Source organism: Cheilinus undulatus, linkage group 11, assembly GCF_018320785.1.
Source record: "Cheilinus undulatus linkage group 11, ASM1832078v1, whole genome shotgun sequence".
Lineage (NCBI taxonomy): Eukaryota > Metazoa > Chordata > Actinopteri > Labriformes > Labridae > Cheilinus > Cheilinus undulatus.
Genome location: NC_054875.1, coordinates 11,083,898 through 11,110,999, shown reverse-complemented (window position 1 = coordinate 11,110,999; position 27,102 = coordinate 11,083,898). Strand labels below are relative to the sequence as shown.

Sequence of the window (27,102 nt, the reverse complement as noted above, 5' to 3'; positions counted from 1 at the left end):
CTCATGGGCAGTTCTCCACTGCTATGTGGCGTCATCTACAAAGAATCTATTGGCCATTTTGACAAACATCTGCCAGCAGCAAATAATGCTGGCATGAACAGATATCGGTTGCAGATGTTATACCAAGTCTATTAAATGTTGGCATTTAGCACATCCAACAGCTGATATGGAGAAGAAATTTGTTATCTGGCAGAAGATGTGACCTGCTGGACAAACTCTGATTTGTTTTCATGGGCAAACATGAGAGAAAATATTGGCAGCATTTAGTTTCAAAGAGATCTTGTTTTGAAAAAGCAGAATTGTGGGAGTTTTACACCAAAAGAATTTTAATATATTTACTGTATATATATATTCTAATATTTTTCATTTGGAGTCCTGTGTGTGCTTTGTTTAGGGGCACAATGAAAGGAGAGCAGTTAAAAGAGCCGGCTGGAGTGTGATCTATTAAAGAGTAAAACTACATGCCAGCTGGCGGGTGCACTAGGCCAATGAAAGCTGACACTCTGATTGGTTTGATTCATGTTACGCCCATATCACACCTTTGTATAACCGTGATTTAATCCTACATCTTTATGCAACACTCTTTATTTTATAGAATTTGACAGGATGAAGGATTTTATTTGGCATACAAACTCCCCAGTGAGCATTTTACATTGAAAACAACATGTAATAAACCAAACCTGTCAGGAAGCAAAGAAATACGTCAGCACTGAAGGGTTCTTCTGTCTGTTTAGTTAACACCGTACCTCTGCATGTGCTCAATCCCCTGCTTCTGCAGCTGCACGTCCTTGGGCAAGACACTTGACCCCAAATTGATCCCACTGCTGCATCAGTGAGGTGTGTGAATGTGTATGATCAGTTAGTACTGATTGCCTCTTTACATAGCATCCTCTGCCATCCGTGTGTGAATGTGGTGTGAATGGTTAAAAGTGACCAGCAGTGTAGGAAAGCGCTATACATGCACAAGTCCATCAACCATGAAGTATTTTACTCTGAGAGGAAAATCTAAGCTCATTGTTGCTAAAAGCTGTCCATTATAAATGCCAAGGACATTTTTGCTGCCCCAACTCGATGTTAAGCTTTGACCTTTATGCTGCGCTGCATCGTTCCAGCTGTGCCTGAAAGCGCTTGTGTGTTTTAAATATCTGTGCAAGAGAGGGAACAGAACTCAAAATGGTCATTTCTAATGTAAACTGGACAAAACCATTAAAATAAGGATGTCAGATTGCAGGGTTCCTTTTATTTCATATTTAAGGAATATGTTTTTTGAATCTGTTGGAGGTGATTTCACTTACTTCCAGGAATTTCTTGTAGACTGTCAGCGACAGAATAAGCAGATTACTACTCTAACATCAAATCACACCAATAAACAGCCAAAATGCTAAACACTGTCAGCTCTATATCCTGTTTGAAAGCCTCAGGCTCTATGCATAAATTCATAAACATGGAGCTTTTTTCACTACTACAGGATTAATTTTGTAATATAGCACAACATTGAATAACTCCACTTGTTACTTTCCATCTAAAAACTGAACAGTCTGCAAACAAAAATCTTCTTACGATCTTCCTTCATGTTGTTTTTTTCTCTTATCTGTCTTTGCACTGCAGTGGCATCTGCACCCTCATTCATTAAAAAAAAAAAAGTGTACATACTCATCTCGCTAAAATTACTGCTTGTCAGACACGCTCTCTGTACCTTCTCATAGCTGACAAGTGAGCAGAATTTTAATTAAGCCATAACAGTCACTTCAGAGCAGCTAAGAGGTGTTTTTAGGCAAAAAGCCAAGCAGAGCATTACCAAAATCACTCTCAACGCTATATTGAGTCTGCTGTAGCTCACATCAAAGTCACTCTATGCACATGTAACAATTAAGACTACAAGTAGCCTACAAGGGCTGTTGGTCACAGCAGAACAAATACAAAGTCTAATTTTTCAACCAGTTAATATAGATCCTGAAAAGTAGCAGCACAGCTGCAAAGTGACGGGTTGTAATTATGGTATAGTGTTCTTGTATTTATTCAGTAAGGAAACCCTGACAGGGAAATTCAAAAATAAAATTTTTTTGAAGACTTTTGAAAAAGACAGAGAATACAGTCATGTAAAATAACACCACATACAGTATACTGTTACCTTGTGTGAAAAAATGAATGCACTTTTACTGCACTTTAGCATTTTTTGGCTAGTTTATAACAAACACCTGAGCCTTGCAAAAATTAATGTACCATAAAATTAAGTGTATAGGCCACATTTAAAAGATGATTGTTATGACTGTGCACAACCTAGTAGATATTTTTATAGTCTGATGGTTTGTGAAAGGGGCTGTATTTCATGCCTGTCTCTGTATTGGTTTATTGTGTGCTTACTTCCCCCTCATAGAGACCAGTCAGAACTGATTCTCTGTGAGGAAGAGGGTATTCAACTTTTTCAAATTGCACCCTTACTGCTTGGCTCTGATAAAGGAGTCCATTGAATCATCTTTTAAACATCTCTGGTCCTTTTCTGAGAGCCCTGACTTCCATCAGTGGAGAGGCTGAAGCATAAGAGATTCCAGTAAAGTATAAGACACACTTTAAGTGCTTTAAACAGTGAATTGACTTACACTACGTAACAACAATCACTGAACTCCATGTCCTTATAGCATACAAGCATTACGCAGCTTTTGGACGCTTGCTGTCCACACTGCATCCATAAAATATTTAGTTCTCTGCTTCATAAATTCAGTTTTCACTTTGAACAGTATGTCAGTACATCTAGTGCTTTTATTTTGGATGCAGAGGAGTATTAGATTTCAACCACGGATATGGATATTATTAATGCATGACGATCTCCACTGTGTAAAACATGTGAACAAGCTCTGTCGAGTGAGAAAAGTGAGAAAAAAATCAAGAACATTTTTCCTGTCTGACATTCCCGATGTCCTAACATTTTCTTTTGTGCCTCATTTTCCTCGATGTTAACTAGGGCTGTCAAGATTAATTGAGGTGATCGCAACAAATCAAGAACCACATTTAGTGCAGCTATTTTTTAATCTTGATTAACCGCATGCTTTATTCTCCCTTAAACACACTTTGGTTAGTCCACATCATGTAAAACTAGAAAAGCACTCAGAGAGCGCAGACCTCCGCCATTAGCCCTATCTCCCAAAAGTGAAAATCCTTTGAAAACATTCCTGGATCCAGATGGTGATCCGGATCACTCCCAGAATCTAATTTGCCAATTACTCCCTTCCCAGTGGGGTGGAGGCACAGTGAGGCAAAGCTTTATCTTTGCTACGTGTGAAAGTCATGGCAGAGGGTGAATATTCCTCTATTCCTCCCAGCATTGTGAGTATTCTCGCTACAATTTGCTGTGTTTCTCTCTGTTACACTTCGACTCGTCTCCTCGACCAGGCGTGCGTCTTTCAAATTCCAGAAACTCTAAAACTTTGGATAAGTTACTCATGTCCACCATCTCCTGGTGTAAAGTGGTAACAGCGCAGCCCTATCTCCCAATAGTACAGAATCCTTTAAAAAATTCCTGGATCCAGACGGTGATCCGGATTAGTCCTAAAATCTAATCAGTTCTTCCTTTTGCTATTTCTGACATTTCATGAAAATTTCATGAAAATCCGTTAATGACTATTTGAGTTATGTTACTAACAAACAATCTAACAAACGAACAAACGAACCCACCTGATCACATAACCTCCGTGGCGGAGGTAATAAGTCCACCCCTGCTCCATAATGTCTCATTTTACTTAAACAAAAATCACAGACAGCTCAGTGGACAAGTCAGAAGTTGTCTGCACCTTGTACTATCAAATATTTACCTTTTTACTGTCTTTTTGTTTCATTTTTAAATCCATTACAAATTCCTTTTTCTATGGTTAAGTCTATATCACAATTTTAATCTAGCTAAAACAGCAGGTTTGTATACAAGCAGGAAGTCAATTACCCTTAGTTTAAGCCAGCAGTAGAACTCATCCCTACAGTTCATATATAAACAGTCTGTTTTAAGGCAAGTGCAGAAAGCTTTAGCTGATCCTTCTCACATCCTTTGCCTGAGTATGAACTCTTACCGTCTGGTAGGCAATACTGAGTCCCCAAAGGTAAACTGAACCGCTTTAATAGCTAGTTCGTGCCCACCTCAATTAGGGTTTTGAATAATGTTTCCTGAAGATGTAGCTGGATTGTGCAATAATGTCATGGTGTTATGTCCTTACCTTATCCTATCTCACTGTATTTTATTCTTTGTCATTGTTAGTTATTGCCAAGATTTTTCTTTTTAACTATTTCTACGAGAGTCTTGTGCAATATGGGTATGTGCAATATGCGTGGGTTATGTGATTGCATCTTTTGTTCTAGTCTCTTACTTCTGTGTTATTAATTGGCAGCTTCATCTGTGCAGATCTGGAGTCCAAGACAGATTTCCCGAAGGGGACAATGAAGCGTATCGTATCGTACAAAATCCAAAATTTCCCAAAAACTGTTTAAAATGCAAAATAGTGGAATTGTTTTAAACGTGATCTTATGAAAGTGTGCGATTAATTGCAATTAACTACAAAAATTCTGTAATTAATTACGATAACATTTTTAGTCTTTTGACAGCCCTAATGTCAATGTGAGCAGGAAGGAGGAGGAAAAATAGAAATAAGGAAAATGGCACAACTCATGCTGCTTTGTGCTGCATTGCTCATCAGCTGATGGAGGAATTTTTTCTTTAGATGATTTTTTTTTGTATGCTCATACTCACAGGCGTTATGCTGTTTGGACTAAAACTACAGGCACAGGTAGCTAGCTGGTTTATACATTTCACATGGTGAGAATAGATCGGATTAGAAAGCAACACAGCTGCATAAATTCTGCACATTGTTGACTCTGGTGAAAGAATTTAAAATATTCACGCAGAGACCCTCAAAAATAGAATGCAATCTGTATAATGTATTTTATGAAAAGAAAAAAAGGTATGTTATCTTTTTTTAACAACTGTTTTTTTTTTTTTTTTACATTTTTTAATCAAACAATGAAGTTACTTTAAAAGATCATCAATAAATTCAAGAAAATGAAAATCAGAATCCTGGCATTTTTTTTCTTTCATACATGGCCATGATGGCTAACTGTGGCTCAGTAGTTGGAGTCAGTCATCCTGCATTTTGAAGGTTGTGGGTTCAATCCTCAGTCAGCAGTCTCCTTTGGCAAGGCAGTTAACCCCAATTTGCTCCCACTGCTTCGTCAGTAGTGTGCAAATGTGTATGAGTGGGTTTAGCTAATACCAATGGCCAATTCTCCATAGTAACTTCTACCATAAGTGTGTGAATGTGGAGTGAATGGCGGGTGTGAACAGGTGGGTGTGACCTGCGGTGTAAAAGCACTTTGAGTCGTCAGATGACAGAAAAGCGCTGTATTTTTACTTGCCTCATAAGGCTTCCATACCTTCCAAAAAAAATCTCAGATAATTAACCTCCTTGTGTTACAAAATAACCCGGGCTAAATAAACAACGAGACAACCTCCTAGCCCTATCACAAAGTGCATCAAAGAAAAGAGATGGCCAGTAGAGAAAAAAGACAGGAGATACAAGCTAGATAAGCCAACCTGCATGCTGGTCAGCTCAAGAAAGCACAGCAGAGAGCCCAAGCTTTATGTAGTTCAGTTTTTTTCTTTGGTTTGGTTTCGACAAAAAAAAATTAATTGTTAATTTCATTCATGTTTGTGGGTGTGGGTCAGCTGTGGAGTCCAGCAACAATCAAATTCACATCTTCTCATCCTCTCAGCAGCTATCGACCTCAGTCTTGTGACGTCATTTAAAGGTGACACAGCAGCACCTTCACTTGCAGCTCTGACATGGTGTGTTTTAGATTATCAGACAATCCACTGACGTTTCAACTCAGCTTAAACCCATTCTTTATTTCCCACTTGAAAACAAGTCCAAAACCATGTACAAAACAGAAGAAAAGAAAATGGAGATGAACTTAATGTTGACTATCATTCATAACACTTTCAGTAGAATTACATAAGAAAACTAATGGGTTTGTGATTAACTGTGATCAAAAATTTAAGCTAGAGCTGGCTTGCATTTAGTTAATCTTTGCATAAAGACCAAAAGAGAAAATGGCTAGAAAGTAAATAAGTATTCATCCCCAAGCTGATTGAAGTTTTAGAGTTTGTCAAAAAACAAATTTCAGCATGTTTGACAGTGTGAGTGAGCCTGAAGAAGAAATTTAGTCATAAACATTGAGTTTGCCTGTCTGTGACCTCCACAGATGCAAAAGTTAACACAACAGATACTGAGTATTGATTTTAAAAAGTTCATATGCAGTCTTAAGTGTTGTTTCAACAAATAATCTGCTTATGTAAATTTCAGAGCAAAGAAGTTGGCATTCAGATGCAAGACGAGCTGCTAAAGGTCACCACTGAGCTGCAGATGGTGAGCATTTCATATTGTTGCACTTGACTATAATGGTGTTATCTGTAATAATGATAGTGCTGTGATAACGACAGTGCTGATGTGGAGTTTCTGTATCTGTCACCAAGGCTCTGAAGACGTATAACCAGTACCACACAGACTGTTTGATAGCCGAGGGGAAGCTTAAGGAGGCTGAGCGATTGGAGGAGAGGCACACCGGCAAGTCAGCCGAGCTCGGCCTTGGCCAATCAGGAGGACAGAGACGGAGTTCTGTAAAGAAGATGGAGAGATTAATGGAGAAAGTGAGTGTGCTAATAATAAGTGGTTGTGTGTCATGTAAATGTATAAAACGCCAGTCAGTTAAAGCATGAGGTGAGAGTTCAGTTCAAAGGTGAATTTATGGTTATATTAGACTAGCTGTGGTCATATTATGCTAAGAGTAAGTCAAAGGAAATTAATAGAAGTCATTGTAAAGTACTCTGAAGTGATGAAACAACCAGTCTGGGTGTTCACTCATGTGTTTGTGTGGGTGTGAGAGACTGTGAGACGGAGAGATAAAGGGAGAACAGATCACAGGAAGTCTTGAAGCTGGTTTTCTACAGACCAAACAATTTCCTGTTGTTTGTCTGAGACTGTTTAGGTGCAAACACCTCAAAATTCAGTAAATACAGTTATCCTTTGCTACTGAAAAATGAAGCTCCATTATCTTAATACGTCTGACAGAATAAAGTTATTTTTTGTCCATGTATCTTCTCTTACTAGTGTCTGTGTCTGTGGTTTTGTGCGCACAGAGGCATGGCAGGGTGCAGGAGACCCAGCTGAAGTGCACCAAGGCTCGTAATGACTACCTGCTGAATCTAGCTGCAGCCAATGCAGCCATGAACAAGTACTACCTGCAGGATGTCAGCACTCTCATCGATGTAAGAAACATGCAATTTGTTTTTGGAGCCTGTGTGATTGTGAGACTAAGACCACCTGGAGGGTTTTGAGATACCTTTTCGTGCTGCTCTGTTGTTTTTCCTTAAAGAAAATGTGAGATGTTATGGAGTGAAACATAGCCATTCCTTTGACGGAATATAAAACCCTCTTTTCTTTTGTACCAACCATCTCCAAACCGTATAACCACAACAACTTCTGTCTTTATTCCATTTCCCTATCATTTCCTCTTTATCTGACCATTCTCTTTCTATCTATTCTCTTCCTCCTGGCAGTGCTGTGACCTGGGTTTCCACCTGTCCGTGGACAAGACAATGAGGGGCTACCTGGCCAGCAGGTGGCGTATCCAGAAGACGGAGGAGACAGGGCTCAGGCAGCTGGAGGCAGCAGTAACATCACTGGACCAGGGCGGAGACAGAGACGCATTGTTACAGCAACATGACTCGGCCTTCTGCCTTCCTTTTAGATTCAACTACCATCCACATGAGGGAGACCAGGTGAGATAACACTTCCTCTGTTAGAGATGTTTAGTTTTTACGGAGGTCGGAGCCTGAATTTGACTTTGTACAACACTCTGAAGTAGAAAGCTTTCTGATAAACAATTTAGATTTTATTCCAGCTCAATTCTTGGCTCTTATGGAACATCACCAGCTTCGGAACCACCCCTGGCAGGCAAAAGTGGCTTCACACTGCAGTAAACAATAGAGAAGTTGATAGCCTCAGTTGCCACCTAAGTGTTTTGGAAAGTTTTATTTCTTCCGCCAAGGAGGTTATGTGATCGGGTGGGTTTGTTTGTTTGTTTGTTAGTTTGTTTGTTTGTTTGTTAGCAACATAACTCAAAAAGGGTTCTTAACTATTGGGAGATAGGGCTAATGGCAGAGGTCTGCGCTCTCCGAGTGCTTTTCTAGTTTATTCTTTTATTTATTTATTTTCTAATAAAGAAAGCTGTTACTGAACCCCATCTGAGAGAGAACATCCAGATAGGATCAAATACTATATTAATGCTGTTAGATGCTCTGTTTTTTTGTGTCTTACAGTAGACATTAGCGCTGAGCCCATTGACATCAAGTGTTGTGGTAACACAATCAAAATATGACTGCCTTTTAGCTGGCATTAGCACCAGAGCATTGAATTACAGCTGACAGAGATCCGGATACAATCAGTGAATAGTGTGAACTAGGCTTCTTCAGTTCTCTTCAGTTCTCTTCAGTGCAGAACTGAAGAAGCTCTTTTGGGGAGAGGTGAAACATCCTCAAGAACCTTGACCAAAAGAAGATTTGGATAACAATGACCTGGATTCATGAGAACCTACACAGAAAGTTCATGTTGGCAAATTAGCTTCTACCTATACTTTCATGATGAGGAGTTTCTTGTTATTTCCTTCCCAAATAGCAGCATTATTGGCCCAAACACATTGTAAATATGGACAAGTTTTCATGACTTTATCATGTTTGATCATGTTGGCAGTATAAGGGAAAGGATTCTCATGTCAGCTGTGCACACCCTCAAAAATTAACATGACAGGGCACAGATGGCCTGATTATTAGGCTTTATCCTCATTTATGTGGGCTGCCCGGGTTCAAATCCAACCTGTGGCTCCTTTCCCAAATGTCAATCCCCTTTCTCATCGTTGTTCTATCTCTATAGTGAAGGAATACAAAAGCTTTCAGAAAATAAACATGGTACAGACATGAGACATAGTATACACATGACTGGTAGGGTCCATGTAGAGGCAAAAGAGGTGTGACAATCTGCACGTCAGCAGAGAAGATGACAGGTAAAAGTTTTAAAGACAAACTGACAAAAACACATTCACAATAATCCACATTCAAGCAATGGACTGTTGTCACTGCCCAGAGACAAAAATGTCTGTTCAACTGGCTGGAGCAGATCAATTCAGGTGTAGGATTCAACATTTAAAAATGTTTAAAAAACAAACTACCATGAAAGTTCATTCAGGAAGACTCTTGTCATACATTTTACCATGTTATTACAAAATAGATGTATATTTTTACTAATTGGAGAGGGCTCTGCTCAAAAGATGCTCCCTAGGTTAGTCAAGCAGCATGCTTTGACTTTCCAGGGAGCGCATGGCTAGAAATCCCCATATGGATAGATACATTAATGACAATGCACAATAAAATTAGTTCAAAAGCAATCAATCCATAGTAGCATGAATCTGAATATGAGGGTACAACAAGCTTTGTACTATAAAGGAGGAGGCTGGGGTGAAGGAGGTTAAGCTTTGCCAGCGCTAGCAGCATGGGTCATCAGCATTAAGCTAAGCAGAGATTAGTGAGACATTCGTCACGTTCATGCTGTGTTGAGAGAAAGAGCTGTGATTGGCTGTGGGAGCTGGGAGGTGATAATTGGGATCAGCTGGCTGTCAGCTGATCACATCTGGGCGTATGACTACCGTGTCCCTCATGAACTAACGCTTGGCTTCATTAGCTGTTATGGTTCAACAAGAGACGGTGTAATTTGGTGACTGTCAGTCAAATGTGTTTGTGGCTGTTTGTATTGGTTTAGTTTTTTGATTAAATACATATCTGACAAATGTATTCCATAATTTTAATGAAGAACCAAACAACGGACTTCTCAAGGGTTCTTTCTGTTTTTAACAGCTGCTTTAACAACAACATCTGTGTGCACTGCTAGCTGAAAGTCACTAGTTGACATGGTCACTAATTAAAGATGCAGAGTGTAAAACTGGGAGATGTTGGCAACATCAATCAGCTTTAGATTTCAGTGCTTACTTCTGGTGGTAAATGTGGCAGCCAGTGGGATTTTAAAAATGGGTTTCTGTTACTTGTGGTACTCTAGAAACATACAAAAATCCAAGATGGCAAACCCTCCCTATGTATGAATGAAAAGCTTATTCTCAGTTTACTAAAAATAAAAGAATTATATATTCAGGCAATATGACACTAACTTAGATAGACCTATTTTTGAATATCATGTTATTACCAAGTTTGTTCCACTAAATGCCACAAGGCTTAATATTACACACCGGGATCCTTGAGTCCATGAACAGTGAAAATGTTAAGGAAATGTAGTGTAAGAGTCGTAAGAGTTGTAAGAGTGTGTTCTGACCACCAGTCATCAGTCTGAGCTGATCTGATGTTATTATTGATTATTGATGTTACTATACAGTAAGTTCTGATCTCAGAATTTACATTCTAACAGCTTTCACTGTAGCTTCACTTTTAAAATTTCACTTGCAGTTGTTGCTTGGTAAAATAACAAATGCAAAAATTAAGCTATTTTATTGTCAACTCCAACCTGGCAGTATCACAGAATGACTTTTCTCCTCAAATTAAACCATCACACTCTCTCTCGGAACATAATCCTGTTGTTTTGAACTCAATGACCCCTCACAGTGTTACTTTATAATTTGTTTCTGTGTTTCAGGTGTGTGAAGTGAGCGCGGAGAGTCAGGTCAGGTACGAGCTGGAGACCAGGTTTCAACAGCTCCAGTCCCGACTCGCTGCTGTTACCCTGGAAACAGAGGAGGTCAGTTAATTTTCTCCCTGCCTGTTTCTGTGTTTTTCTGTCACTTATTCCGCACATGAGCAAGTGAGCGACAAAGCACAACTTCAGAAAATAAACTTCTAAAGAGGGAAGATAAGATGTGTTTCAGTATATGGAGTTAGTCTGTAGAATGGTTTAGAGACAGAAATGAAAGAATGTCAAACATATGGTAGGTTTAAAAAATTATTTAAACAAAAGATGATTGTGAAGTACAGAACTGTGGTGTGAATACGTAATGTGCTTGAGACATAACGTGCTTGGATAGACAAAGGGTCTATGTATGATGAATAAGTATTTAGTCATGTTTATATTTTTGTTTTATATAAATCTAAAGGAAGCTGAGTAAAACATGAATTTGGTTAGGGTAGGTGAAATAAGCGGAGGCTTCACACCTACACCTTTTTGGTCCTGTTTTGTTACTTGTTTTGTTGATTTTTTTTGTTGACTGTTTGGTGTTATTGCAGAAATAGCATTAACCCAACGTTTGTTCACTTGTAAATTTTCACTTTATTTGTGCAATTGAGTCCTCATGTTTAAAGTGACCAAAATAAACTAAACTAAATTAAAAAAAAAAAAAAAGTTTGAAAAATATCAAATAAAGCAACTACAGAAGCCATATTTCCTTCTCACAGGTCAGTAAAACTCTGAAAGCCACGCTTAGCGCCCTGCTGGAAATCATGTGTGACAGCGACAGTAACCCCTCACCTGACGTGCCCAGCAGCCTATCACACGAGCCCCCTGGAGGAAACACCGCCCAAAAACTTACCCTTGCCAAGCGTCGAGCCAATCAGCAGGAGACAGAGACCTACTATTTTACAGTGAGATTTTACAGCTGGTTTTATGGTGCATATATTTCTGTTAGAGTGTGACAGTAGTTAACTGTGTGCAGGCAGTGATAGTGGTGGCTTTTTGAAGGGCAAATGAGATGATATGCCACTCTGCATAAACCCTTTGATGATTGCATGCTAAGTTTGAGGAATTACAACAGATTTCAGAAATGGTGCTTGAGGAAAAAATATTTTTTTAATTTGATTAACTAAAATTTGTTTTATTTTTTGTCTCAGAAAGTAAAGGAGTTCCTCACCAGCAGCTCTCTGACCTTCAAACTTCAAGCCAAACATGACCTTCTACAAGATGCCATACAGAAAGGTAATATTATACTGAAGTACTACATTTTCTGATGGATTCAATTTCTTGTGTCCAATAATTTCATAATTGGCCTTATTCAGCATATTTACAAAGTATGCATCTTGTACCTTTGACTATTTCAAATAGTTTAGGTAAACAATGAATGCTTTAAAGATTGCCGTTTTAATCGAGCACTAAATTGATGAGCTTACATTTAATTAAATCTTCCAAAAGTAGCATTGTACAACCAGAGATTTTTATTTTTTAAGTATTTCCCTGACTTGTCTTCCTTGTTAAAACACAACCCTACATTACCCATGATGCAACTTTATTAGGGATAGTTTAATCAGAGAATTTAGTTCATTATGCATGGCAGACCTTTGGGAAAGAGGGAACTAGCCAGACCTCTTGATGGAAACACACCCTAATATGTCATCCTCAGATTGTTAATTGCAAACATGTATTGTATGTACATCTTTAGGCACTAGTGGCTTTCAGAAAATTTTATGTTTTGTGTTAGTCCCCATCACCTAAAGATTTTTTTTTACACACTGTGGTTCTGTAACGACGTAACCACGCTCAACTTTCATTACCCCTTTGTACTCTATTGTGTGATCTTATATTGCATCATGATGTTGCAGAGGCATGAGAGGCACAATGTGTAAACACACTGTGTGAGCTTCACACACTCAAACACTCAGGGCTTGATTCAGTGAGGTTGAGTCAACCTAATTCAAACACCATTAACGCTAATGATATTAAGGCACAAACATGCCAGAAAAGTTGTCCTGCTCATTGCAGTTTGCTCATGTTTTGTGTCTGAATGTGAAGAGAAGCTTTCTGCTCCTTTACTCTGCATGGAGCTGTGCTGTCTTGTTGAGGGGAGTGCTGTTTTAGACACATAAAATGAAGAGTTGGGAGGTAGTGCTGAGCAATTAATCAAGTTTCAATTGCAGTTATGATTTTAGCTTCCCACAATAATGAAAACAAGATACTTGAGATTAACCGATTACTGTGCTACATGCTGTGATGCCAAGGAAGCAAAAAGAAGAAAAAAAAAAAAAAAAAAAGATGACAGAGAGAGAGCCCATGCTTAACAACAAAGAATCTCAACAATTTTTGTCACAATGAAGAAGCTGTACTACAAATGGAAGGAAGACTTTTTAAAGGTTATTGTAAGGTCATACTTAAACTTTAAAACGGGTTTCACCCTCAAATCCCCTTCCGTTTGTTCTACAACGTAGAAACAAAAATCAACCTTGTTGCAAATAATCAAATCTTAATTTATAAGTCATCAGTATTCATCAGTATTCGTTTCAGCAAGAAAGTGCAACTGAAATTTTAAAGAATCTTATCTTGTCTTTGTCATGTCCTACAGCTCCTGACTGTATCCACATTTTGAGGAAGGCTACTGACAGCCACACACATTTAACCCCTGGTTATAGTGATAAATGAAATATAAAGCCAATAGTTAGACACAAAATTTACTGATCATTTATTGTTAATTATTATGTTTTTGTGCAGCATCTCTTGTATACACATTATTGCTGTACTTTTACAACCTAATCTCAACAGTTGGTAATTTTTCTACTCTTTCTGTCAGTCCCAGTGTTGTTGAATTAGATGCCATTTGCACTGAGGGTAATTTGCAAAAACGGGCCAGTTTTTCCCCAAATGACTGCATCATGATTCATTTAAATTACCACAAGCAGCACCAGTTATTTAAAGCCGCCATGTGAATTAGATGTGGATGAGCTGGGGGTTTTGTCTCATTTGCTCAGGATTTCTGGTTGCAAAAGATGTTCAATCGTTTTGTAAATCAGGCCTTCAAACAATTTGTTTTGCCATGTTTGCTCCAATGTTAGATATTGCTACCCATGCAAAGCAGGTGGATTTCATGTCTGTCATCAGGCAAATCCATCTTGCAAAGCTTCAGTCTGAAACATTTGTGTCCAGACTGAGAACGGGCTGGACCAATCAGCCTTATTTGAGGAGAACGATGCGGTAGCTACCTTCAGGGTTTAATGCTGAAAGCTAGTAAAAATGGCTGCTGCTGGTGTTAGCTTAATGCTATAGTACAAACAGTTTGATCAGAACTGGACCACATTTCTTTATCATAAAAAAGCAAAGAACCACACCAAAAGCTTTTCGTGACAGAAAAGATGTTTTTGCTATTCTCCCGACCTGCATGAGGATGAGTCTGCTGTGAGGGGTTTAGTTACCTGTGAGCAGGTATACACAATGGCTGCTTATGGAGCGATTAGCTTGGATGTAGATGCAGCAGCAGTTTTGTCAGAACTATACCACATTTCTTTATTAATAAAACAGCAGAAATCCAGAGAATTGCACAGAAAATATGCTTCCATTCTTCTCTTGACTTGCTTTGGCTTGACTTTGTGATAGTTACCAGTGGGGTTTAGTTGTGTTGCCAGCCAGTAGAAGACTTTGAAAAGCCTTAAGTAGTCTAAATACAATACAATACAATACAATACAATACAATAACTTTATTAACCCCCGAAGGGAAATTCATTTGTCTGGAGTCTCATCTGTTTATGGTAGAATTATGTAGTCTTATTGCTGATGGTATGAAAGATCTTCTATATCTTTCCATCCTGCAATGAAGAGAGAGGAGCCGTCCACCACTGTTGTTTTTTCGGTCATTTAGGGTGATAAGAAGCGGATGATCCATGTTCCCCTGAATGGCCTCCACCTTCTTCATTGTGCGTCTCTCTACCACATCCTTCAATGAGTTTACCTTGATTCAAACCACAGAGCCAGCTTTTTTCACCAGTTTGTTCAGACGCTTTGCATCCTTGTATTTTACGCTGCCTCCCCAGCTGAAAAATTGCAAATAAAATAAAATTACATTGTTACAATAACATCATATAAAATTGCACATTTGAATTTTAAGGTCTTAAGAAAGTCTGATGTTTTTTTTTTTTTTTTTTTTTTTTTAACCAGTGAGAGGTCTTAAATTTAGAGGGCTCTTTGACTAAGACGTGTTCTTATCCAATCTTCATTTTCTAGCCTGCCTAATCCGATTTGAATCATCCTCCTCCACAAAGTGTTGCATAAATATTCTCCATAAATCAGGGAATTTAGTGATGAATGTTCTCAACTTCCCTGGGGAGGACCCCAGACCCCTCTCTGATTTTATCTAACTCACTTTGATTAAATACACTCTGTATAATTGTAATACACTAGTCCAGTTCTCTAACATCTAGGCCGTTGTTTACCAACCTCGGGTCCGGGAACCCTCGGAGGGGTCGCCAAAGATCTTAGGGGGGGTGGAGGCTTTGTCTGCTCTGAGGTTACCAAAATTAGATTTGCAAATATTGACTAAAACCATGATAAAGCAGTTAAGTTGTTTATACAAAGGTCTTTTGATAAGAAAAGCATGCATAGGCATTTTTCTAGGGTTTTATCAGTGAAACAATTCAAATCTATGTCGATTTTTGGCAGCAGACTGTCACTTTTTCTTCAGTCTTCGATCCTGGGGGGGCTCCACTTTTCTTAGATACATGGGGGTGGGCAACAAGGAAAAACAAATTAGTTGGGAAACACTTATCTACGCTATTAGGTTGCCTACTTAAAACGTCTTTCAGCCCACCCTTATTCTAACAGGTCTTCCCTGAAATGTTAATCAGCTTTTTAATAGTCAAACTGTGAATAATCAGCATAGTACACCTGCTAAGATGTGTTGTGATGAATCAGTATATAGCACATTGCCTGAATATAAGCACTAAATGGGCCAGAAAACATCAAATTTGTGCATTTATGGTCAAAAATGTATTTAACTTATGCCATTTGACATTTTATAAACAGTACATTAAATCAGAAATTCAGTCCTGGTCCGGTGTACCTGGAAATCTTATGTCTTTCATTTTTGACCGTTTACTTTGCAAAAAGTGGTATTATTTTTTCTTGTTTCAGATCTTAAAAGTATTAAATTGTTTTTTAAGCATGTAGAAACCCTGTGCATTTAGTTGTAGACCTTAATGAGTGAAATTGGTAGAATTTACCTCTGATATACTGCACCAAATTTTAACAAGGACATCAATGACTGTAAACCAAACCTTACTTTTTTGCTTAATTTTGTCTTTGTCTTCTAGCCGAGGCAGTGGACAGTGACCCTTCCAGGTAAGAAGAGTTTTTACACACCTGAGAACAAAGAGAGTATGACTGAGAGAGGTTAAGAGACATGGAGAGAGCACAGAGGACAGGGAAAAGAATGTTTTTACTAAATTCCAATCTGATTGCTGTTTTTGGCATTTTTCTACTATGTATGACAGTATTAATCTTGAATGGAGGAGATAATAAAGGCATAACTGAAAATAGCCGTAATAAAAACATTAAGATTTTGAGTGTTAATTCAATTGGCATTAAGCATTTTATTTATTATATTTCCCAGAATGCAATGTGCTCGATCAGTGCGTGTTCGGAAGTCCAGACCTGTTTCCCAATTCTGCCACACACTCTTCACCACAGACATACTCTCCTACATACAGGTAACCGTCAAACACACTCACATGACAGTTGAAATCAGACTGAAGCACACCCTTGTTTTCACCTCGTTTTATGTGCCTGCTGCACTGCACCGCTGTTCAAACACTCCAAAGGAAATTATTTAGAAAATCCTGTTACACTGAAGCTGAAGAATTGGAGGGGGATTCTCACAGCACACTCACACACTGACAGTCCATCCCCCCAGTGTACTTCCTGCTGCCTTCATGTGTGTGTGTCATGCTTATAGCTTATTGCTGGCTTTCTCCTCTTTCAACCCCCCTTTATCTCCTCCTCTCTGGTGAAAAGGATTAAAATGCACTGGCCTCTTTGCTGCCTCCTCTCTCAACTCCTCTATTGAGTGTGTGTGCGCTTATGTTCGCCTCTTCCCAATGCTTCTTAATCTTTATTCCACTTATTTCTTACTTTGCCTTTTTCTAATCTTTGCTTTTTTTTCTTATTCTGTCTTGTCTTTTCTGTGCTTCGCTTGATGCAGGAGGAGAAGGAGAATGTCTCGGACACAGGTACCAAAACCAATCTTTGATAGCACATGCAGGCTGGTTGGCTGTCTCCCAGATTTACTGGGGCTGTAAATACATAAAGAGACTCAGTACATATACATGTAGTTTGACATTTTTAAATAGTGGTGCTATTCTGACTAAAACTGGACTAAAAATGCCTGTAAACATGTTAGTGTGACTGAAATCTACCAAATCAAACTTGTTAAAGTTAGACTAGCTCACCTAGATAAAAGAGCTGAATTTAATTTTCCTTTTCTTTACACCTCAGTAAACCGTAAACTAGACAAGGTGTTCTGTGCATGCTCCACAGTTTCCAAGGCAAACTTACACCTAGAAGTTGATGAGCATAAATGCATAGCGTAGCAAAAATGGAGCTGTCATCTACCTTTGGATATCACTATTGGCTAGAGCAATGGTTGTGAGCCTTTTATCCTCTGAGACCCCATGATCCTCCTGGAAGAAGAAATCATGTATCGCTGTCAAAAATCCTCATCAATTATAACTGTTTTTTTGGTAAAAGCATTTAAAAAGCTCTAACCATATTTTTCTTACCAACAAGAGTTTGGTTTTATTTATTTATCTGTTTATTCATTCATTCATTTATTTAGCAATTCTAAAAGTCAGACCTCAGTACATATCATATAAATGTATAAACTGAGTTTCTTCTTCAATTCAGTCTTTTCTTTTTCTTATTTAAGTATAAGGAACTAAGTGGTTGGGAATCCCAAAGGTCGGGAACCAGAGAGCTGCAGCCTGAGGTTTGAACCACCTATGGGGGGGGCAAAAAAGATCTCAGGGCAAGTGTGGGACCCTGTCTGCTCTGACGTCAAAATTAGATGTACATACACAGATGTGTCAAAAGTATTCACATTCATTACTCAGGTAGAAGTATAAATACTAGTAGGGGTGTAAAGGTACGCGTGTTTGTACCGTACTGATTCGGTACAGGCCTCTCGGTACGGTACACACGTGTACCGAATGAATACATGTGGAATGAAGCTCATACACAGAAAACCAGAGCGCTGACTTTATTCAGCAGCTGACAGCACGTCGTCCAGCGGACCAATAAAAGCGTTTTAAAACGCTCCACTCAAACTAGAATGTCACTGTAAAGAGGAGGATCAACAAAAAGTCTCACCAACCAGTTATGAATTTCCTATTCTTTAAGATAGTTTTGATTATAACACTGGTGCTCTGGCTCTGTGAATCAAATTAATTTTACCTACAAATGTTAGCCCCAGAGGGGGGAGAGAGAGGACCCCATCATGTCTGCAGCTGCATCATAGGTAAAGTTATACTCAGATTTCACACGGCTCTAACCTCTTTATCCGCCTAGATGGGCTGTGAAAAGTTCTCCCAAACTTTGTAGTAGGTCCCATTGGTTAAAAAAAGTAATCCAGTGCTGAAGTGTTGGAATCAGCAGGATTAATGCTGATTTGCATATTTAACAAGCTAGCTTGCGGTTGTGTGATGATGCGTTCAAGTTGGCTGGGAAATTTTAGCGCTTAAAGAATGGGTATATACTGTATATCAATTAAAAAACCTAGTAAATAAAAAACATATTTATTTATTAATCTTTTTAATCACTGAAGAACTCTTGGAAGGAGTTTGCTGCATTATTTATAATTTAGATGTAATTTATTTAGCCTATTTATTTTAATACAATTTAATTTGAAAAAATTAAAAAATTAAATGTTATTTATTTGCTTCAACGACCGTACCAAAAATGTACCGAACCATGACTTCAAAACCGAGGTACATACCAAACCAAAATTTTTCTGTATCGTTACACCCCTAGATTCCTAGAGACTTCTGTAGAAGTTGAAGTATCAACTCAAGCTTTTTACTCAAGTGAAAGTGTAAAAGTACTGGTTTTAAAACTACTTAAAGTATAAAAGTAGAAGTAATGTAAAGGGAAAAAATGCCATTAAAGGCAAAAGCTTAGGCTGCGCCACAGGGGCCTATAGTGCACTACCCCACCTCCCCAAAAAAAACATTTTGCTAAAGGCCATAATGACTTTAATGTTATATACAATTGTTAATGCTGAAAAATTTAGGATACACCTATTTAACCACATTTATGGCCATTGAAAATGAACACATTTTAGTACAATTCAAATACATTCAAGAACCATATATGTGTACTACCAACCTCCTGGCCGGTGCTTGGTTGGGACATTTCGCTCGAGTTCTCTTGAGTCTCTGCCACGGACATCTTCGTACTAGGCTACGTACGTCTGCTATTTCCTTGCTGGAGTGTGACATGATTTGTGTCATGTGAGCAGGTGCGATAAACGCGTACAAACCAATAGGGTGCCAGAATGGTATTATGTTTATACTTTTCATCCAACCACAATCAAATTCACTCTATCCAGATTGCCTGATTTATCTGGATAGGTTTTTGGGTTTGTTATTTGTGTTTTTTTGAACGATGTCAAGCCAGAATGAAAACAAGCTGAAATGAAATAGGAGTAACAAGGCTATTTTGAAATGTAAGGAGTAGAAAGTACGGATAATTGCTTTAAAGTAGAAGTAAAAAGTTGGCTGAAAAATAATTACTCCAGTAAAGTTTAGATACCCAAAATTTCTACTGAAGTAAGGTAACGAAGTATTTGTACTTAGTTACTTGACACCTCTGTACATATATAGTATACATATTAAAAATCATGATTAGAAACAAAATATATACAATGGTGTATTCAGGCCAGCTTAAAGGATAAAAAAGGAAGCAAATCCGTTCATTTTTAGCTAAAAATTCTACATTTTTGAGAATATAAAGTTGTATATTTGCAACAAAACATATTCAGATTTTCACAGTTTGAAAAGTTGTGTATTTACAAGAAGAAGCTTCATATTATGAGTTCAAAAAGTCTTAAATTTTAACATTATTTAAAAAAAATTTTTGATTTTAAATTTACCACAGTTTAAAGTCAGTCGCTTAAAGAAGCCAAACTGAAAACAGTGATTTTGATCCTGGACTTTTGGATCTCAAAAATTCTTAGATTTGGTTCACATGCATTTCTGACTTTAAAAGTCAAACATTTCTTTTTTTTTCTTGTAAATGAACTTTTCAAACTTGAGATTTTTGAGTTGACTTTTTTGCAGAGTGACCCTGATACATTGTCATAATAATGCAGAGTTTATTCATAGATATTTAGTCAAAAACAAGTGTATGTTGGCCTATTATGCTGGGATTTTGTCAATGACAACAATTAATACTGATGTGTACTTTTTCCAAGTGGCCCTTGGGGGGGCTAAGCTTTTCTTAGATATGAGTAGAGGGGCCCTAGGGAAAATGTTTGGGAACCACTGAGCCAGAGGGATAGGGTGTCTTGCATTTGTACCAAAAGTAAATCAAAGAATATGTATGAAAGGTAAGGAGCTGTAACAATTATTTTATTTTCACCATTCCACATTCAACCAGTTAGCTACTTGCTAGTTTGTTGGCACGGTCAAGAAGAGGGTCTACTGTACTACTGAAAGGTGACATAATGCTAACCACTGTAGCAGAGGAAGACATGCTCCCATCAATAACTCTTTCTCCCTTCATGCATGTGTACTGAAACAAGGACAGCAGTTCAGTTACACTGCCTAACCAAAGCTCAATCACTGCACATGCAAACGTACTTACTGAGGTTCAGTTTAGCTATGGTGGCTTTGAGGGTCCAAACATCAAATTCACAAAACTGGACAGTAAACAAAATACAGTGATATCTTGAAAGTTAAAAAAATGCATTAGAGTTTTTGCAAAAAAGAAGTGCAGAAAATGCAGAAAAACAAAACATGAAAACTAAAACAGACCACATAATAATCAGTATTTCTTGAATTAAAAAAAAAAAGGCACAACAGTCTAAAACTTATAACATTTCATTAACCAAAAGAACATTACTAAACAGCATAACTTCAAAAAATACATATTTTAACAAAACAGCAATATTAATAGTTACATTTTGTAAAGTTATATTTTACAAAGTGTTTCATTTTACACTTTTAAACCTCTCATAATATATCTGATAAAATAGCAAATTAGAAAAAAAAATCCTTCTCAGAAGATAAGAGACTTAACATTGGGATGGAGTAGATTCTCACTAATCTGCTGAGCAACAGTGAGCCGCACCTTGTTCCCCACTGTCTGCAGCATCAGGCTCCCTGAAAACTAGTTTAGTAGAGGTATGATGTTTGGCTAGACACCCTGTGAGATTAGAACTACTATTCTCAGCAATGGACGTTTTCTTTACATAGTACAGCTCAGCATACCTTAAGGAAGGATAAATAGAGTTGGTATTCCAAGACAGAAAAGTACATGTCTATATCATCAGAACGAGGCTTAATTTTTAATTTGCAAGTACCGACTGCTTTTGAATTACTGTAACCCATCATTGCATTTTCAAAGTTCACTGCTAGTTTTTTCAAATGTTGATGGCAGAACAGTAACTGGTCCCAATATAACTACAGCTTGATTTTTTTATGTATTTGTCATTGTTTTGGATTTAAATTCAGAGGGTTCTGCATCAATCTTCTAATCAGTTTCTCAGAATTTAAAGGATAATTATTTAAACATCAAACTTTCTCTGAAACTTGTCTGATTATAAATTGATTACAGTATTTTCATTTTCATTTTTACATGTCAATAAAACCCTGAAGTTTACTGGAAGTTACCATTTAAGTTCACAATTCTAGAAGTGGAAAAAGATCAATATGTGACAGTGGGGTTTTTGGTCCAGTTTAGACATAGTCGCTGATTACAAATACATTTTCTTCAAAGAATGGAACTGAATACATAAAGGAGTCTTGCACTCATAACCTCACTTTAACAAAATATTGGTTATGGTCCTGGCAATGATACTGAGCATTTTACATAAACTTTGCATCAACCAAAACACATAAAATGTATGTAGATTTTTTTATTTTAAAGCTTCCTTAACACTTTCCCTTTGAACAATAGCGCTTTGCATGCATTCTACTCCTCTTGCCACATTTTTTCTTCCTGGTTATGGCTAATTTATGTCAGTCTCCTCTGTCTTTGCACCTATCTGCTCTCTCTTTTGGTCAATCTTTCATCCCTTCTCCTCTGTTCGCCCTCTCTTGTGCAGAGCTCTGGGCAGCAGATTCCTGTGGTGGTTGAAAGCTGCATCCGTTTTATAAACCTTCATGGTGAGTCACTTTTTTATGACATCAGCAGTGAGTCGTGCTGAGAGAGCTTTGGACACGGACAATGAGTATGTGGTAGTTTTTGTTAATGCGTGTGCAGGGCAGCCTTTGTAACAATGTAATAAAATCTGTGTTTGTATTGTGCATCTCAGGCCTCCACCATGAGGGAATATTCAGAGTTCCTGGGTCGCAAAGGGAAGTAAACCTCATCAGAGATGCATTTGAAAGAGGTAAATGAGCTCCTTTGCTTCATTGCATCATTTTCCTTCTCATGCAAAAAGGCAGTTTTACTTATCTTTTATTCAAATGTTTTAATTTTAGATCGAACACTCAGCTCTGTAGGCACTCACTTTTTTTAGTCTCTCCAACCACTCTTACGGATTAATGTCTGTAAAAGGATTACCTTACAAATTTAAAACGTGTAAGAGAAAGCTCTGCTGAAATCTCACAGACTCATAATTCTATTACTCAGGCTCTAAAACGGTCCCTAATTCTCCAAACATATTGAGCACCCAGGTGGTGAATGTGCAAAACTCGAGCTGACTCCTGTAGGAGTAACACTTTTAACATGGCTGTATGCTCTGGTGAACACAACCGGGGGTGAGAGGCAAATGAACGATAATGACCTTGTCGCTGCTCTACTGACTTTTGCTGAATCGTTTTTGTGCTTGTGGCATAAAACTCAGACTGTGGCTCAGCCTCCAAATGAGGTCGTTCACTGTGTGGAAAAAAAAGTACTTTAAATGGACCGTGTCAGCCAAGTTAACTCTGATTAAGACTTTTAACAAGCAAATTTAAAGTAATGTTATAAAAAATAAAGTAGAGCGCTTTGCAGTGAGTTACATTTTGTCTGTACAGCTGATAGAAAATAAAAGCATGGAAACCTCTGGTGTTGAAAAATGAAGCAAATGAGGGAGTGTATAAGTCTGCAGTTCCTCGAGTGTCCACTAGAGGTGTGTTCTGAAAGTGAAGGAAACCCCATTAGGTCCCATATGACAGTGCTCATTTTGACAGCAGAATTAAACATCTTTACAGCCTGTTACAAATATTGATATGGTCTCAACTGCACATTGATTTGTTTGTTCACGCTTTATGGGGATAAATACTCTGATGTCGTTTTTTTTGTTGATACTAAAGGTGAGGGTTATTCATAAATCTGCATAATTGAGAGTGTAGCTGAGTTGATTGCTGAGTGGCCAGGCTGTAGTTTATCAGGAGGCAAACAAACCATTTTTTATGGGAATAGTTTGCACAATTTTGTTTAGCATGTAGTGAGTCGATGCAAGCTTTCATACCGGCAACATAATTTGCTGGGGATTTATACCTCTGCCAAGGAGGTTATGTGATTGGGTGGGTTTGTTGGTTTGTTTGTTTGTTTGTTTGTTAGCAACATAACTCAAAATGTCATGGATGGATTTTCATGAAATTTTCAGGAAATGTCAGAAATGGCATAAGGAAGAACTGATTAGATTTTGGGAGTGATCTGGATCAGCGTCTGGATCCAGGAATTTTTTTAAAGGACTTTGTACTATTGGGAGATAGGGCTAATGGCAGAGGTCTGTGCTGTTACCACTTTACACCAGGAGATGGGGGACATGAGTAACTTATTCAAAGTTTTGGACTTATAGACTTTAAAGGACACACGCCCGGTCGAGGAGACAAGGAGCGTAACAGAGAAAAAGACAGCAAATTGTAGTGAGAATACTCACAATGCTGGGAGGAGTAGAGGAATGTTCACCCTCTGCCATGACTTCCAATCGTCCGGTGAGACCACGGGTGCTTCCACCATGACAGTCCACACGTAGCGAAGCCAGTGCTTTGCCTCACCATGTCTCCACCCCACCGGGGAGGGAGTAATCAGCGAATTAGATTTTGGGAGTCATCCGGATCACCGTCTGGATCCATATTTTTAAAGGATTCTTCATTCTTGGGAGATAGGGCTAATGGCGGATGTCTGCGCTCTCTGAGTGCTTTTTTAGTTTCAAACTGTGGTCGATGTTTTCAGTTTTGCTCCCAAAGAGCATGCATATGACCAATCAAAACACTTGTTGTTGCCTATGGTAGAAGAGTTTTGAAGCAGACAGAGGAGCAAAAATGTCCCCCTCTCCAACAGCACATGACATGTGTCCCCTTTTCAAAGATGTCTCTAGCCAGTGCAAAATTGTTTGTCTTTATATAGCCCAGATTAAGACAGGAAGCAGACAGCCTGACACGTGTCCATATGAACATAGATGTGCTATGTGCACAGCTGGATCTGTTTACAAACAAACAGGACTTTCCTCCAATGGCACATTTATGACAGTTTACTCTTACCTTTGATATGACATCTAAACACTGCCCCGGGTCAGTCATCTCCCTGAAATTACACCTATCCAAAAATAACCAAAAGTTTGCGCCTCCTCCCAGTCAGCTTGGCCATAAAGAGGGAGTAGAGCAATACATGATACAATGAGGACTAAAAAGGACTCTGACCTCCTGGCTGTGCGTGAAAGTGCCAGACCAGAGGAGAGAGAGGCAGAAGATGGCAATAATGCCAATACACCTCTTCAGAAACCAATGGATGTTGTCCCTGAGATGAACTCTGTGTTTTATAAAGTCAATGAAAAAAAAAGGAGAAAATTGCGTTCAGTTGGGAAAATCCATTGGTTGTTCTCTGGCTGGCTCATGCAAGATAAATATCTGACTCTTTAGAAGCTGGTTGCTAAATTTGTCCCTCTGCTTTCTGGTGCTAGACATGTAGTCCAGTTTTAGAGGTTCTTCAATGACAACAGCTCTCTGCTGCAGCCAAAAATTCTGCTACAATAGCAGTGTGATTCAAAGAAATGTGCTGAAGGGTGTTTTAAAACTGTGTGAAGCTGAGGGGAACTTCAGATTTGGTGATTGTTTTCTGCAGACTCATCAGCATTATTGTCACCTTTCACATTCAGCAAAGGCATATAATCCACTGTTAAATTATTATTATTATTATTATTATCTAGGTTATTCTGGGTTTTTAGTTTTTTGTTTTGTTTTTGTTCTTGGTCTTTGATTTTACTCTGGAGTTTTGTATATTGGGGATTCATGGTGTATTTCCAACTTGTCATGTTTTCAGATTCTGTAATGGGTCTACTAGGATGATTATGATGTTACATTGCTGGCTTTATCTTTCATGGGTTCCCCTGTAGATGCGGTTTTGTTATGTTCTTTGCTTGTGTTATGATGATGCTCTGTTTTATTTGTATTTCTGCTTATTGTCAGCACTTTGCAAACCTCTGTTTGTAAAGGTGCTATACAAATAAAGTTATTATTATCATTATTATTATTACATTATAAAAACGGGATTAAGCCTTCTGTTTTCACTTGTAATGTGTGCATGGCAAGAATGCCATCATAAAGTGTCTGTGGTCAGCTATAACACAAGCAAGTTTAGATTATTAAAAAGTGCTTTACAGTCAAATAAGAAAAAATAATAATTGGCAATGCAGGTTATTTTTTCCAACGTCATACCTACATGAAGCAACTGAAGGTGCTATAAAGAGGTAAAAAAAAAGACCATTCAAACTTTATCAGGAAAACAAAGACTACAAAATGCATAGAAATAATAGCCCAGCAATTATTTATTTTACCAGCTTTAAAGTGTTGAATGCAATGAATATTTCTGCTTGGACCTAAATGTTCTCCTAAGGTTACTTCCTCACACAAAATAATGTATAATGAACACCTTTTAAATTAAAAATAGCATATTTTTAAGAAAGAAATAGAGACAGAACATACACAAATGCAAAACAAAAAATGACTTTAGGATATATATATGACAAAAGAGAGGATAGAATATGCAGCAAATACAAAACACCAGTAAGACGTGTCAAGGCACAAAACACTGGACCTTTTTAAGTTTTATTTCTGACAGGAACATCCTGTCTTTTTCAGCCAGCCTTCTACTTTACTATTCATCTTGTTAGAAGTGTCCTTAGCCTGTGTTTCTACATGAATACCTTCAGCTCACATTCCTGTTTGACTCCCCGTAGGAGACGATCCTCTGTCTGACAGCGAGTGTGACCTGGACTCTGTGGCTGGCGTGTTGAAGCTTTACTTCAGGGGCCTGGAGCCTCCTCTCTTCCCTTATGACAGCTACTCTCAGCTGCTGGAGTGTGTCCGTAAGACCCCCCTTATATAACCTCCATGTTTGTGGGTGATTCGGTTTCTGTCATTTAGTCATCTGGGTATGTTTTAGTTTTAGATGCTTCTACATGATTAACCCTGTCATACACAGTTTATCCTGGGTAATACCTTTTTGCTTGCAAAAAAGCTGCTAATTTACGTTTAGCTTTAGCAGGTGCCACTTCACCTATCACATATCCCCTTCTAATATACAGCTCTGGAAAAATTAAAGAATTTTTCCTTAAATCACCATGTCTACCTGTATGGTCTATTTCAGTGTTGGGTGAATTTCAACCAAAGTCCATATTCTGATATTCAATGATGTACTAATGTGGTGACAAACCATCAAACAAAGTCGATCTGCTTGACTCGCCTGACAGCAATATGAAAGACGAGTGGAGAACATGCTAGCATGCATGAAAGATGCTGTTAAAAGTCAGGGCTATTCTTCCAGTGATTTCAGTGGCTTGTTGCACCAGCTATGTGTAAGTTCTGTTGTAATTTATACAGTAAATTCCACATTCAACCCTACATTTAATCCAGGTAGTTTACAGTTTTGTCACAAGAATTTGAGGTTCACCTTGGCTGTCCGAAATCACACTCTATAAAATGCACTCTATACAGCTTGCACAGTTTTGCATGTGTGTTGACATTCTGGTTGAGCATTGTTATGGCCTATACACTCACTGTGTCCACAATGAATTACTAAAATAGTGTACACTCCATGGTCAGTATCTCAGCAATATAAGCCTTTATGCAGTTGTAGTCAAAAGCTTTAAGGAGCTTAAAAAACTCCTTGAAGCTCCTAA

At 38.2% G+C, this 27,102-nt stretch overlaps 1 protein-coding gene across 2 annotated transcripts in view; it reads left to right on the top strand.

The window, feature by feature from the left end:
* arhgap4b (Rho GTPase activating protein 4b) overlaps nt 1–27,102 on the top strand; it is an 80,872-nt gene that overhangs the window by 34,293 nt on the left and 19,477 nt on the right. Inside the window, exons 5-16 of one of the 2 annotated variants that reach the window (XM_041799014.1) lie at nt 6,342–6,404; nt 6,512–6,685; nt 7,175–7,303; nt 7,595–7,816; nt 10,731–10,832; nt 11,483–11,668; nt 11,915–11,999; nt 16,091–16,118; nt 16,978–17,005; nt 22,096–22,156; nt 22,306–22,383; nt 26,161–26,289. In XM_041799014.1, the coding sequence (XP_041654948.1) occupies nt 6,342–6,404; nt 6,512–6,685; nt 7,175–7,303; nt 7,595–7,816; nt 10,731–10,832; nt 11,483–11,668; nt 11,915–11,999; nt 16,091–16,118; nt 16,978–17,005; nt 22,096–22,156; nt 22,306–22,383; nt 26,161–26,289 (1,285 nt within the window). Of the gene's footprint in view, nt 1–6,341; nt 6,405–6,511; nt 6,686–7,174; nt 7,304–7,594; nt 7,817–10,730; nt 10,833–11,482; nt 11,669–11,914; nt 12,000–16,090; nt 16,119–16,389; nt 16,487–16,977; nt 17,006–22,095; nt 22,157–22,305; nt 22,384–26,160; nt 26,290–27,102 lie in introns of both variants that reach the window. The other variant, XM_041799013.1, reaches the window with a different exon arrangement.